Below are 15,135 nucleotides of genomic sequence, written 5' to 3'. Positions count from 1 at the left end.
TGGGGAGGATGGAGTCTAGTGAGGAACACTCGCACGGGAGCACCACAGAACACAGCCCCTGGCACACGGCAGGAGTGAACACGTGTTGGTTTTTACTTAAAAGTCAGATTTAATATGCAGAGTGGAGCGTGTGTCACATGCATGCATTGAAGACCTGAATTGCACGTACACCGTAAGAGTGCAGCGGCCTCTCCATTTTTAGGCAATACCGCATGTGGCTGTGTCTGAAAATCCTCAGGAATAAGGCTTACAAAACTAATTCGTGAATGAGGTCCTTCCAACGTTACAATTATTTTATGACTTCCTTACCAGTCTCCTCTCTGGGCATGATTTTCTTGTTGAGTTATGGTACAGCCCCAACTGCCCAATTTAAATGCCATTAAGGGGCCCAGTCCTTTGATCTGCAGTGAAGCATCAGAATGCAGTGAATTCTAAATCCGAACAGAATTCATCAGGAGCTCACAAGACATTTTCTTTGGCCTTATTATACCTTGAAAACTGTAGCCAGAAAACCCTATATTGTTTGGTTTATTTTAAAGTCCAGGAGTGGCCCCTTGTCAATGTATTATTGGGTTTTACTTTCATCCCTATAATTTATTAAAGTATCAGAAGTTATTTTGTTATAAAAATGTTTGTTCTAGAAAGGTTTATTCCCCAGCTTCTCTCCCTAATGGGTCTTTGTTCTTTTCTTTTCTATTTCTAGCTTTTCTTTGAGCATTTTCCTTTTTGCATGCATCCCAGCATGTACTTCTGCCGGTTTTGTGTCCTTTACACTTTAATTATCCAATGTGAAAGATACATAAAGACACATTTTTACATTGCACTATAACAAACCAATTTAAATATTGAAAGATATTTTATGAATTTTGATACTGCAATTGTATATCCATTGAACTCAATAAAAAAGTTTAAGTGGATTTCTTGTGTTAGTTGTAATTTTTTGGGGTGGCATTTTCCCCCTTCTGATGATAAAGAAAATATAAACACTAAAATTCCATGGAAAATAATTGTTGGAATCTAATTCTTTTCTGCCTTTTATAATTTCTTACATTACTTAAGTAAGCAGAATGTCAAAGGCAAACAAGGTGAAAATTTTTGTTTCAAACTGTTTGTGTTTTAGTTGGTTTTCCCTAGGATTTTAATCAGAAATGACATAAATGGCAAAGTTTCTACTTTTGCATTGAAAGGATAGAGAAAATATAACTTTTTTTCAGGTACCCTGGGCACCAAGGTATCTTACTGACCTCTTTGTTCTCTTCATAGAAGAAGGATATGTAAAAATGTTTCTTCGTGGACGCCCTGTTACCATGTACATGCCCAAAGATCAAGTGGATTCTTACAATTTGGAAGCAAAAGTAGAACTGCCAACCAAGAGACTGAAGCTGGAATGGGTGTATCCTTTATTCATTACGTCTGACCTGAAGTCATCAGTTGATGAGTGCTTTTATTGAAGTTCAGTTGTAGATACCCATAAAACTAAACTGTGATGGCAAAAAGTTTTTAAACCCAAAGGAAGAAAGAGGGATTCCCTGGAAGGAAGGACTAGCATTCCCCCTCAACCAAGTAGGGCTTTGGCCAACCTTGGGAATCTAACTTCAAGTTAACAGTGACTAGGGACTTCCCTGGTAGTCCAGTAGTTAAGGCTTTGCCTTCCAATGCAGGGGGTATGGGTTCGATCCGTGATTGAGGAACTAAGATCCCACATGCCACAGGGTGGGATCTTAACATTGTAAATCAACTACAAATCAATTTAAAAAAGAAAAAAAAAGCTTAAAAACCAGTGACTAATTGAACATGAGTATGGACTCAGTACTAAATGAAAGGAATACAATACAATGTATGGCTTAAGGTAAATGGACACATAGCATCAACATAATACCACTGGAAAAAAAAGAAAAAGCTCTCATAACATCTAGGCCACAGAAATCTGAGTCAGCTGTATGACTAGCGTTCTTGAAATAAAGCTCCTAGAATCTTCACAGTATGAGACTTGGGAAAGTGAATGAACTACCAAGGAGGGAATAAAAGAAAGACCAGAAATAGAGCCTGTGAAAGAGGGTGAAGTGTTGTTTTTTAGAGTTTTTTTATTTTACTATTTTGTTTTACTTTAGAAGCCCACAGAAGCCACTTTCCAGTCCATGCAGACTTTAAGACAAAGAGCAAAAATCCTTTCTTCACCCTCAAACAAATATTTATTGAATACCAGTTTAATTCCAAACCCTGACAACAAATTATGTGAAGTTGGTTTAAACTGAAGCTATTGTCATTTCAGTTAGAAGAATTACTATTTGAAATTATAAAGTCATATTCCTTGGAAATTTTTTGGAATTATTTCTGTACCTAAATTTCTCAAAACATATTTTTTTATTTTTTGAGATTCAGATGTCGTAAGTGTTCACCTGCACCTATATTGCAGTCTGTATTGGCACGTGTAATTGAAGTGATCCCATTCTTCTTTAAGTCAGTAATTGTTTGAATTGGTTAAATCAAATCTGAAACACATTATTCAAGACATAGTTGTTCAACCTGCTCCCAACTCATATTTTAAAAGGTGTGAAACAGTGGAATTTGCAGCAAATAAATGGTTGTTTTTCACATCCAAGTTCAAGTGATGTTTTGCTGTGAAATAGTTTTCAAGCTTTGGAAGCATATATGCTAAAATCTTAACAGGTTATTATCCCTGAGGACCTGTGGATGGTTAGGACAAGGAGGACCTAAATTTGTTACCTTTTATTGATTGATATATAGATACATGAGCTTCCCTGGTGGGTCACATGGCACAGAATCTGCCAGCAATGCAGAAGACCTGGGTTCCATCCCGGAGTCAGGAAGATTCCCTGGAGAAGGGAATGGCAACTCACTCCAATATTCTTTGCCAGAGAATTCCATGGGCAGAGGAGCCTGGCAGGCTGTAGTCCATGTGGTTGCAAAGACTGGACACGACTGAGCGCGCCTGCACGCACGCAACACTGCCAGATATATTTTGTTTTCCACACAAGCTACAAAAGCCACCAACCATAATAGGATTCAGCTAATCTTCCAGCCATGATTCTAGAACCAGGCTGAGCCTCTCTCCTTAAGCCACCCGTGATGGCAGTTTCAGGTCCCCTGTTGCAGGTGTGTGTCTGAGGATGACGGTAACGTGGAGAGTTCAAAGATGACAAGACTCAGTGGCCCTGTTCTTCCTTTCAGTTCCAGTCCCAGAATCAAGCCCTTGGCTTTAAACGTTAGATTCAAGACAGCAAGTGGACACATTCTAGACTGTGGTCATGGTTCAGCAGATTCAGCAAGTAGTGTGGTAACTAGAATAAATGGTACACAAGAGAGACAGCAGAAAGGAAAGAGGGAAAAAAAATGAGCAGAGTGCCCCAGCATTCTTGGGCAATTAGTGTCAAGTCACCCTTCAGGTGACTTTCATTCTAGAGTCAGGGTGGTACCTCTAGTGGAATGTTATGACCACCGGCCTTTCAGGAGACCAGCTTGGGAAAAATTTAAACCCAGCCTAAGTGTGAGGAAAATGCATCCACCTAAGATTTCAACAGTTTAACAAAGCAATGTATGCCATGGCCATTGACTTCCCAGATCCACGACTGATGGACCAAATTGAAGAATTCACTTCCTAGTTATTACACAAGCGTCTGATCCAGTTACTGTTAGCAGTAGAACAGCAAATCACCATGATTCAGCAAGCTGAATCGAACCCAGATCTCCCACATTGCAGGCAGATTCTTTACCATCTGAGCCACCAGGGAAGCCCAAGAATACTGGAGTGGGTAGCCTATCCCTTCTCCAGCAGATCTTCCCAACCCAGGAATCAAACTGGATCTCCCTCATTGCAGGCGGATTCTTTACCAGCTGAGCTACCAGGTCATATTATAACACATACTTTCAAAAAAAAGCCACATCTTTGTGTTATTAAAAAATATCAGCAATTACCACTACATCAGTTACCATTTGCAACTTGATTGCCTGCCTATTGAGGGGGTCCGACGTATTGAATATTTGGCACGGAGTATTTCAAATTTAGTCTTTAAATTAGTGAAATTGATGGTAATAGTCACATAGAAATTTAGTCCCTGTGCCGGCTGAAGAAATCTGATGTTTTGTTCGCTCCTAATAGAAGACAAGTTTTGTCTTGACGTACACGCAGCTACGGGTACAGGGGTCGAGACTGCCGTAATAACCTGTACCTGCTCCCGACGGGAGAGACTGTCTATTTCATCGCGTCCGTGGTCGTGCTGTACAACGTGGAGGAGCAGCTTCAGAGGCATTACGCGGGCCACAATGACGACGTGAAGTGGTGAGTCCTCACAACCGACGCCTGTGACGCCTGTGCGAAGGGTGTGCGCAGAAAGGGTTCTGTCCTGGATAGAACTGGAGAGAAGCAGGGAGAGCTGAGAAAATGGGATCTTTGGGAACAGCTCTGGTTTGTGTTCTGGCTGCCTTCTGGCTCCCTGGCGCTCTAAGGCCCATTATTTGGTTTTCTATTCTCATGACACATCGTCTTAAACAACCGTGTCACCTAAACAAATAGCTCTAACAGACCCCTATCTGGAGGTCTTCTCATGCTAATGGCTTCTAATTTGGGTGTTCAGTTTTTAATAAAAATGTTGTGCCTCTTGTTTCTGGCTGGGTCTGCTCTTCCTATAATTCATTTATACCTTTGGTAATGGTCTTACGTATCTTGGAAAGATGGGTGGATGAATAGATGGATTTATGTTGTTTCTATTTGTCCTAAGTCCCTGATCAGTTATAAAAATCCTGTTGAAAAAAAAGATGATGTCTTTGCTGTTTGATGGACTCAAAATGACTTCTTAATAAAGACTGTACACTAATTAAGCAATTCCGAAATCAAAGTGGTATTTCCCAAGCAGAGGATGCTTTTCCCTTGAGTTTGAAATTCCCTATAGATAAAGAAATGAAGATGAAATGAAATATGCACCAATTGTCTAAGGTCTTTGGAAGCTCAGAGAATTTATAAAGAATCTGTAAGAAGTTGGGCACTGTATATTTATCACATTAAAATTTTTGACCACAGTATATTTGATCAAGGGAAAAGTGAAGCATACCTTCAAAAGAGTAGATGTTTTGTGTTTTCTTTGTTTGGTTTGTTTGGGTTTTTTTTTTTTTTCAGTCTGAACATTTAATCAACATAGACACATTATTAATATAGGTAAATTAAACTATTAAAAATTGAGTTTGGACTTACCTAAGAACAGATGTTTTATGAAGATCTCTTTTTAGCCTTGCAGTTCACCCCGATAGGGTCACAATAGCCACAGGACAAGTTGCAGGCACGTCCAAGGATGGAAAAGTGAGTGATCTTTTCATGTTTTTGTAATGAACTGGTAACACAAAATGATTTTTCTGAAAATATTTTGCTGATGAATAAGCCTACTTAGATATAATGTCTGTGAGTGTGCATGCTCAGTTGCTTCAGTCGTGTCCAACTCTTTGCAACTCCATGGGCAGTAGCCCACCAGGATCCTCTATCCGTGTGATTCTCCAGGTAAGGATACTGGGGTGGGTGGCCGTTCCCTCCTCCAGGAGATCTTCCCAACCCAGAGATCGAACCCGTGTCTCTTACATCTCTTGCATTGGCAGGTGGGCTCTTTACCACTAGCACCACCACCTGGGAAGCTCAAATTTGAATTTAATCTCTCAATTTGAATTTTTATTGCAAATGAAAATTCTTACACTGACCTTAAAAAAAACCCTTGATTTTAAATAGCATTGCTCTTGCCTAAGAAGTCAGTAATTCTTCAGATACGTATTTACTCACGTGATAAACACTAACATGTTAAGTTAAAATCACGGGAAGTGATCATTTGAATATGGGGCATTTTGCCTCTTCGGTGAATTTCAGATACCTTGTGCCCTGAGTCCCTTGTTATCGTGACTTTAATCCACAGAGTTTGTGTCTGTGTATCATCCACAAGGGCTGCTGGAAGGATTTCTGCAAAATTTTATAAGCAGACTTCAGTTTGTATTTTAAGGAATCAGAGAAGGAGCTAGTGGAATTTGGCAAATACAGCGATTCAAAACTGGCTTCCACTTATTTACCACAATCTATGGTCATTGTTATGTTTTATCCAAAACACCTTGTAACTTTTCTGATGTCTACCTTTGTATAGTCTGTCAATGCACAATGTATAATCTGAAGCTAATTACATTAAGTAGTTCCATTTTTATCATGAGTGCTACCATTTTTCAGAAAGTATTTTAAATATTTATGCTATTTTCCATTAAAATCCTACACTTGAAAGGAGGTAACAGGAACAGTGGAAATCAGACTGCTATTCTGTAAACACACAGGGAACAGAGTCTTCTTTTTTCTTTTTTTTCAATGTTAAATGACCTTTAAAAGTTATTCGAAATCAGTAGTAAATCATTTGTTCCTCCCTCTAGTGGATGAACTATGTATTTCAGTTTCTGGCCTTGAAATGGAATCAGAACCTTAGAGCCAGAGAAAATGTTATTTTCTCTGAATAGCTGAGCTATTCCTTTCCATTTACAAGTGGAGAAGTCCAGAGAGGCCAAGTGACTGTCTGCGAACATCCAGCTACTTAGAGACAAGTCCAGACTAGAACCCAGTTCCTCCGTCCATTGTGTACAAAGCTAGTCCTTTTCTTGATAAATCTGCTGGTGGTTTTGTGATGCTTTCTCCTATTAAGGAAGAGAAAAATCAGCACAGCTGAGAAGGTTTTGAACTAATCATAACCATTCTAAGTTTGTATTTGTGTATTATCAATTTCCTGTGGGGCCCAAGAATGTGAAGTTCTTAATACCACTGGTGGTAATCATGATGAATTTAAACATGCTTACCCCTTAGTAGCAATACAAACTTTAAAAGAATAACCATTATATGAGACTCCATTTTCTTAGTCATTTTTAAGTTTTAAAACTCAAATGTATTAGATATACAAATGGGAATATCAGTTCCTGTGGGACAGTTATCAAGAATTGACTATTCAAAGTTTGAAACTTGGTATTAGTTGCTCAGTTGTATCTGACTCTGCGGCCCCATGGACTGTAGCCTGCCAGCCTCCTCTGTCCATGGAATTCTCCAGGCAAGAATACTGAAGTTGGTTGCCATTCCCTTCTCCAGGGGATCTTCCCGACCCAGGGATCAAACCCGGGTCTCCTGCATTGCAGGCAGATTCTTTACCATCTGAGCCACCAGAGAAGCCCCTAAAACTTGATAGACCTCCCCTACAGCTAAATTGGCCGCAGGAGCCATGACCTCTGGAAGATATTCAGTTCAGTTCAGTTCAGTCGCTCAGTTATGTCCGACTCTTTGCGACCCCATGAACCGCAGCATGCCAGGCCTCCCTGTCCATCACCAACTCCTGGAGTTTACCCAAACTCATGTCCATTGAGTGGGTGATGCCATCTAACCATCTCATCCTTTATCTTCCCCTTCTCATCCTACCTTCTATCTTTCTCACATCAGGGTCTTTTCAAATGAGTCAGCTCTTCACATCAGGTGGCCAAAATATTGGAGTTTCAGCTTCAACATCAGTCCCTCCAGTGAACACCCAGGACTGATCTCCTTTAGGATGGACTGGTTGGATCTCCTTGTAGTCCAAGGGACTCTCAAGAGTCTTCTCCAACACCACAGTTCAAAAGCATCAATTCTTCTGCGCTCAGCTTTCTTTATAGTCCAACTCTCACATCTATACATGACCACTGGAAAAACCATAGCCTTGACTAGACAGACCTTTGTTGGCAGAGTAATGTCTCTGCTTTTTAATATGCTGTCTAGGTTGGTCATAACTTTCCTTCCAAGGAGTAAGCATCTTTTAATTTCATGGCTGCAATCACCATCTGCAGTGATTTTGGAGCCCCCCAAAATAAAGTCAGCCACTGTTTCCCCATCTATTTGCCATGAAGTGATGGGACCGGATGCCATGATCTTAGTTTTCTGAATGTTGAGCTTTAAGCCAACTTTTTCACTCTCCTCTTTCACTTTCATCAAGAGGCTCTTTAGTTCTTCTTCACTTTCTGCCATAAGGGTGGTGTCATCTGCATATTTGAGGTTATTGATATTTCTCCCGGCAATCTTGATTCCAGCTTGTGCTTCTTCTAGCCCAGCATTTCTCATGAGGTACTCTGCATATAAGTTAAATAAGCAAGGTAACAATATACAGCCTTGACGTACTCCTTTTCCTATTTGGAACCCATCTGTTGTTCCATGTCCAGTTCTAACTGTTGCTTCCTGACCTGCATACAGGTTTCTCAAGAGGCAGGTCAGGTGGTCTGGTATTCCCATCTCTTTCAGAATTTTCCACAGTTTATTGTGAGATATTGGGAATATTTTATTTATTGTAAAAACACAGAGTCTTAAATGCATTAAAAAAAAAAAAAAAAAAACTTTTGCTTTGGGGCTTCCTTGGTGGCCCCATGGTTAAGACTGCACTTCCAATGCAGGGAGCATGGGTTCAATCCCCGGTCAGGGAACTAAGATCCCACAGGCCTTGTGGTGTAGCCAAAAAAAAAAAATCACTTTCACTGACTTTCAGTGTTTTGCATGTAAATATCAAACTGATTTGAAATAAAGTCTTACAAAATAAAAGGATAAAACAAAGAACTCGGGGAAAATAGAATTTAAAAAAAAAAGACTTCTGACAAAGTTGAAGTAGCTTCAATACAAAGGTAAATCTGTAGACCTGGCGTGATGAGTGACCCAGCATTTTCTTCCGAAGCAGCAGTTACCACCACACGTGCGCATCTGGGATTCCGTGACGCTGAATACGCTGCATGTCATTGGAATCGGGTTTTTCGACCGAGCCGTCACCTGTATCGCGTTCTCAAAATCTGTAAGTATGAACGCCGTGGGTCTTGCTGCTTTGTCCACACAGGGAGGAGAGACTCAGCTCAAGGCTGAAGAGGGAGAGGTAACACGCCCGTACCTGGCCAAGTGTGTATACAGATCTGAACTCTGAAACCTCCCACTTGCCAGGCCCTCTCATTCAGAGGGAGCACATGCTTGGTCCCCCATGCTCCCAGTCAGACGTTTCCATGGTAATAAGAAGAGGCCCTGCGGCCACACTGTCTCAGGCTCACGGAGCAGTCTTGCCTCCGCTGGCCTTGAATTTCCCCTGCCTGTCTGTGCCATCCCCATCCACTGCCTGGCCATAAGCAGGGGCTGGCGGGGCCTTGTGGTCCCCAGGCTTCCTCAGGATGAACCGCCCTTTAAAGCACTAGTTCAACCAGTTAGAAACACGTGCGTGTTCACAGCAGTATGCCCTGTGCCCCACCCCCGGCACCTGTCCCCTCATACAACCATGCCCTGTGCCCTGTGCCCCGGAGCTGCAGACACTGTCTCCTCCAGTGCAAGAGCTCTGCAGCCCCTGGGAGGCTAGTTCTAACGGAAACGGTACTGAAGTCCCCCCCAGACCCCTCCCTCCTGCTCCTGTGCCTGTTAACCCCCACATTGCCCTGTCCCCACCATCTGTCTGCCCAAGTCCTAAACGGATCTCAACAGTGACGGGTAAATACTCTTTAATAAAGATGTAGCAGACCCGAGATTAAAAATAAAATTATGTTCCTTTTTAATCACGTTCAGTCTGTTTTATTCTCAAGTGTAGTCTTCCTGTGAATACCTGCTTTCTTTCTAGAATGGAGGCAGCAACCTCTGTGCAGTGGACGACTCCAATGACCACGTGCTGTCCGTGTGGGACTGGCAGAAGGAAGAGAGGCTGGCGGACGTCAAGGTCTGTGTCCACGCCTGCTGCGGGGCCGCCTTGTCCTTTTCCCGCGTGGAGGCTTCTCCCCTGGGCCGTGGGCTCTGTTCCCGCTGCAGTCCCCGGCAGGACCCCTTCTTGAGAAGCCCTCGGGCTCCGCCTCCTCCCCTCATTCCCAAGGCCTGGCGGGCTTCCTGCCTCTCTTCACAGCGTCTGTAAGGGTTTCGCGTCCTCATTTTACAGCCACCACCCTTTTAATTTGCTCCATCACTCTGGTGGTCACTTTCTCCCTCACTTATTTGCTCCTGTTCTTTCCATCATCCACAAATACCGAGGTCACCTTTTCACGCACGTGTTAAGGAAGTACTGGCGGGGTGGTGACAAGCGAGATGTGCCCGCTGCCCAGGCGGAGGGCCAGGCAGGGATCCGGGGATCAGGGAAGCTTGTCCAGAGCTGAGTGGACTCAGGAAGGGGGCACGAGATCTTGGTCCTCCCAGTGGGGCTTTTCCTGCAGGGGGGCCCATTGAACGTCCCAATATGTCAGTGAAGTTTCCGTAAGCTCTCTTGTGCTTTCCTCCTGTTAAAACCCTGATTGGGTCTATTGTTACAGAAATGACTTCAGATTTCTCACCCTGGCGTCCATTAGCCTTAGATCACTTTACTGACCTAACCGTAGGACCACCATTGGGTCACCTGAGCTCGCTGACATTAAGAGCTCCAGTGGGGTACCTGGCTTACATAACTTTCTCTCGTGTGTGTGGGATGCAGACTGTATTCTAGCAAGGCATGAGTAGACCTGTTTTTATACTATAGCTGTGCCTTCTATGTTTTGCTCACATATTTCAGTTCTTGCTGTGTCATTAGGTTGGAAGTAATCAGAGCAAGTTATTGTCTAGGTTTAGGAATGTATAACTGAATTATCAAGCAGAAGGAGCAATCAGGGTCAGATTCATGGGAACAGGATGCAAGTCATGGAAACTGATAACAGGATGAGGGTGGTGAAGTGATAGCCAAAGAGCCAGCTCCCCTTCTGGACTCCAGGCTCAGTCACCAAGCTACCAGCAGAGTCCTGGGGATCGGAACCAGCCAAACAGGGCAACCAACGTGGGCCAGGAGTGGTGGAGCTGAATAAAATCCAGGTTCCGGGGCCCTTCCCATCCATCAGTGAGGATGAGACCTGCAGTTCTTAAGTTCCAGCCCCTCCTTCAGCCAGAGCACGCTGGGTGCCTGCTCCATGCCAGGTCCTGAGAGTCCCCATGCAGAAGGAGGCTCTCTGGTCCCGTCCTCAGGGCCCAGTGAGGGAAACAGACAAGGAGAGGTGTCGGCACACAGACACAAGTTTAGTGACTAGAGAAGATGAATTCGGGGGGAGAAGTATCAAGAGGCCTGGTGCTCACCCTGATGAGTTACTTATTTGTGGTTCAGATTTTGTTTATTTCCTTAAGTGTCTCAGGAGATCTGAGACATCTGATTCCTGTTTTGTGCAAAGTGTTCAAATGAAGCCGTATTTGCCGCGGATTTCCACCCCACCGACACCAATATAATCGTAACCTGTGGAAAGTCCCACCTCTACTTCTGGACACTAGAAGGAAGCTCCCTTATTAAGAAGCAAGGATTATTTGAGGTAAGGTGAAATTGCATTTCTCATTTTATTTTTCTTCAGTGGTGCTTGTGATCACCAGGCTTTTAAGGAAGCTCTGAGGCATCGCAGCCTTAGAATTTGTTTTAATTGGCCTAAGTAGGGGTGTCATGGTAAAGACTATTCCTGGAGATCCCTGACAGAGTTGGGGAGCCCCTCATGGATAACATTGGTGATGCTGATAAGGAAGGACCAACACAGGGAGAAGTGCCAGGAAAGGGTGCCAGAGGGCCACGGCCCTCACTGTGGTCTGCTGATTGTAAAGAGCAACAAAGAAGGTGCCCAGGAGACTGCAGCGCAAGTCTGCCGAGGGTGATGGGCAACCTTGGGGCCGATTAGCCCAGCATCTGAGGCCTCATGAGGGCACCAAGATGACACCTGATGCCCTGTGGGCCCAGAGGCTGAGTTGGAGAACTGCTTTATCCCCGTGCTGGGCTGTAGTCATGGCAACACTGCCCCTTAGCCTCTCCAGCACCCTCCCCTGCTCTGACCAGATAATCTCAGGGCGTAACTTACATAATGGTGGATGAGAAGGAAAGGCACGCAGTGTGGTAGTGACAGCTGACACTATCCAGCTTGGGGTGCCTGTGATTCTCGATGTTCTTAATACAAACATAAGGATGTCTTGATTTTACATATATATATTCTTTTTTAAACATTCTGCAGAAGCAAGAAAAACCAAAGTTCGTCCTCTGTGTGACTTTTTCTGAAAACGGTGACACCATCACCGGAGATTCAAGTGGCAACATCCTGGTATGGGGAAAAGGTAACAAGCGATGCTTCTCAAGCAGACTCTTCTGGGTAATGTTCTAAGTAAGAAGCCCAACGTGGCTCCCATAAGAATTGTCTGTTAATATCATTTCCAAGTTTACTATTTGATTCCAAGGTACATAGGTACCTACATACGTGTGTGTGTGTGTGTGTAACTTGGAATCAAAAAAACTAGGACAGAGAAAAATGAGACTAGTAAGCTGTTGGCTTCTGTTGTTCTAAAAGGTTCTTTAAGCCCAAGACGTTGTAATGAAATTAATTGCTTTATGGGGAGATCTGATAATAGCTCGTAATGATGAAATCATCGAAGACTATTTAGCTCTACAGTATTTGACTTCTCTGGTCCACACAGCACTTGGCAGACATTGACTGAGGATTGATTGTGTGTCCGAAGCAGTGTGCCAGGCACTGAGCATACAGATGAGTCAGGTGGGCATCAGTGGGCAAGCAGTGTGATAGGGAGGACTCCTTTCTCAGAAACACTCTTTCAGTCGAGTTCAGTGAGCCTCTGTGAGTGTTTACCATGTGCCAGGAAATCAGGGAAAATGCACCATCTCTGTACTCAAGGGTCTCAGTGTTTGGGCTGTGGGGTGAAGTTAGAAACGGAGGCACAGGTTAACACGGTGACCTTTGTAGCACCCCTGCTACCCTGGGTGCCACGGGCTCTGTACACACACAGGTTCATTTCACCCTGACAACAGTGCAGTGGGAAAGCAGTAGTCCTGTGACTCCAAGGAGGAGACTGAGACAGAGCAATCAGGTCGCTTGTGCAGGGACACACAGCTCATCTCTCAGCCACGTGTGGTGCGGCTGTACTCCCAGCACACTGTATGCTTCATCTTAGCATGTTTTCCTTTATTATGTTTTAATTTATTTTATTGAAGTATAGTTGATTTGGAGAAGGCAATGGCACCCCACTCCAGTACTCTTGCCTGGAAAATCCCATGAATGGAGGAGCCTGGCGGGCTGCAGTCCATGGGATCACTGAGTCGGACACGATTGAGCGACTCCACTTTCCTTTTCACTTTCATGCCCTGGAGAAGGAAATGGCAACCCACTCCAGTACTCTTGCCTGGAGAATCCCAGGGACGGGGGAGCCTGGTGGGCTGCCATCTCTGGGGTCGCACAGAGTCGGACACGACTGACGCGACTTAGCAGCAGTAGCAGCATAGTTGATTTACAATGTCGTGTTAATTTCTGCTATATAGCAAGGAGATTCAGTTGTACATATATATATATTCTCTTTTTCATTATTTTTTTGACTGTGCTGGGTCTTTGTTTCGTTGCGGCGAGCGGGAGCTGCGGTTCACAGTGGTGTGTGGGCTTCTCGCTGCGGTGGCCTCTCTCGTCGTAAAGCACAGGCTCTAGGCACGCGGGCTTCAGTGGTTGTGGCTCATAGGCTTAGTTGCTCCAAGGCATGTGGGATCTTCCTGGGCCAGGGATCAAACCCGTGTCCCCTGCATTGGCAGGTGAATTCTTGATCGAATTCTTTACCACTGAGCCACCAGGGAAGCCCTGTATATTCTTTTTCATATTCGTTTCCATTATGGTTTCTCAGAGGATATTGAATATAGTCCCCTGCTCCCTACAGTAGGGCCTTGTTGTGTACCCATTCCATATGTGATACTTTACATCTGACTCCAGTCTCCCTGTTCATCCTCCCCTCCCCCTTGCCCTGTGTTCTTTAATTAGAAGGTAACCCAGTTCATGTTTGTCTGTGTTAGCTGCTTAGTCGTATCTGACTCGTTGCAACCCCAAGGACTGTAGCCCGCCAGGCTCCTCTGTCCATGGAATTCTCCAGGCAGGAATACTAGAGTGGACTGCCATTTCCTTCTCCACGTTTGTCTCATGTTTGTCTAGTGCTCTGAGAACATGCAGAAATTGAATCCTTTATAGATTCACACTGCATTGGTGTTCTAACTGATAATATCTCATTTTAAAACAAAAAATGAGATGAGATGGGCAGAGGTGAGCCCTTGGACAATGTCCTAAGCCTGGTTTCCTTGTTGTGTTTAGGTACAAATCGAATAAGCTACGCGGTTCAAGGGGCCCACGAGGGCGGTATTTTCGCACTTTGTATGTTAAGGGACGGCACGCTTGTGTCGGGAGGAGGGAAGGACCGCAAGCTCATTTCTTGGAATGGAAACTACCAGAAACTTCATAAAACCGAGGTGAGACAGCACGCCCCACTCCTGACAGCCGTTTTGAACCTTAAACTGTTATGTCAGCCAGTTTCCTTATGAGTTCGAAATCTTTTGCTAACCGTTTTAAAAACTGTTTAGATAAAAAATTTTACTAAATGAGGTAACATTTTACATAAAATCATGAAGGCAGTTTACTGAAATGGAAGTCAATGTATAAAATGTGAGGTGGTCACGTTTCACGTCTAGAATATTATCACAGAACCAATCTTACAAGGGAGTATTATCCACATTTTGATTAATCCTTAACATATTTATTGTCTTTTCCCTGTAGTTGCCAGCATGTTGCTTTGGAGACATCATCACTTTGAACTAATATTTACGGAATATCTGCTTTGTATGTGACTGAACACCAACACTGTCTCTAGAGCTTTGACTTCTTTTGGCATTCCTTTCACGTCCTTATTACCTAATTAGCAACCCTGGACTCCAATAGGAGTCAGAGGCAAGAAATTCAATATTCCTTCTACACACTGTCTGAATTTTCTTTCCCAGGCCTTGGGAAATTGTGAGCAGACAGAAATCAAGGTTGGCATCAGTCTGAAGGTTGAGGATCTTCCTCTCTAGCATAGTGTGGACACCTTGTAGAACTTTGTTGTTGCTCAATTGCTAAGTCATGTCCAACTCTTTGAAACCCCATGGACTGCAGCATGCAGACTCCTCTGTCCTTCACTATCTCCCGGAGTTTGCTCAAACTCATGTCCATTGAGTTGATGATGCCATCCAACCATCTGATCCTCTGTCACCCCCTTCTCCTCCTGCCTTCAATCTTTCCCAGCATCAGGGTCTTTTCCAATGAGTCAGCTCTTGGTATCAGGTGGCCAAAGTATTGGAGCTT

At 43.8% G+C, this 15,135-nt stretch overlaps 1 protein-coding gene across 18 annotated transcripts in view; it reads left to right on the top strand.

Annotated features, from left to right (window-relative positions):
* The window catches only part of EML1 (EMAP like 1), a 195,727-nt gene that overhangs the window by 161,715 nt on the left and 18,877 nt on the right, over positions 1-15,135 (top strand). For 12 of the 18 annotated variants that reach the window (XM_081549745.1, XM_081549750.1, XM_081549748.1 and 9 more), the window contains 8 exons: positions 1,264-1,393; positions 4,151-4,300; positions 5,245-5,314; positions 8,709-8,819; positions 9,621-9,716; positions 11,176-11,310; positions 11,992-12,091; positions 14,113-14,267. In XM_081549745.1, coding sequence (XP_081405871.1) covers positions 1,264-1,393; positions 4,151-4,300; positions 5,245-5,314; positions 8,709-8,819; positions 9,621-9,716; positions 11,176-11,310; positions 11,992-12,091; positions 14,113-14,267 — 947 coding nt within the window. Of the gene's footprint in view, positions 1-1,263; positions 1,394-4,150; positions 4,301-5,244; positions 5,315-8,705; positions 8,820-9,620; positions 9,717-11,175; positions 11,311-11,991; positions 12,092-14,112; positions 14,268-15,135 lie in introns of all 18 variants that reach the window. The other 6 variants (XM_081549752.1, XM_081549744.1, XM_081549749.1 and 3 more) reach the window with 1 other exon arrangement.

Source organism: Giraffa tippelskirchi, chromosome 12 (genome assembly GCF_054371585.1).
Source record: "Giraffa tippelskirchi isolate mGirTip1 chromosome 12, T2T-mGirTip1v1.2.pri, whole genome shotgun sequence".
In the NCBI taxonomy this organism is placed as follows: Eukaryota; Metazoa; Chordata; class Mammalia; order Artiodactyla; family Giraffidae; genus Giraffa; species Giraffa tippelskirchi.
This window is presented reverse-complemented; position numbering and strand designations above follow the sequence as displayed.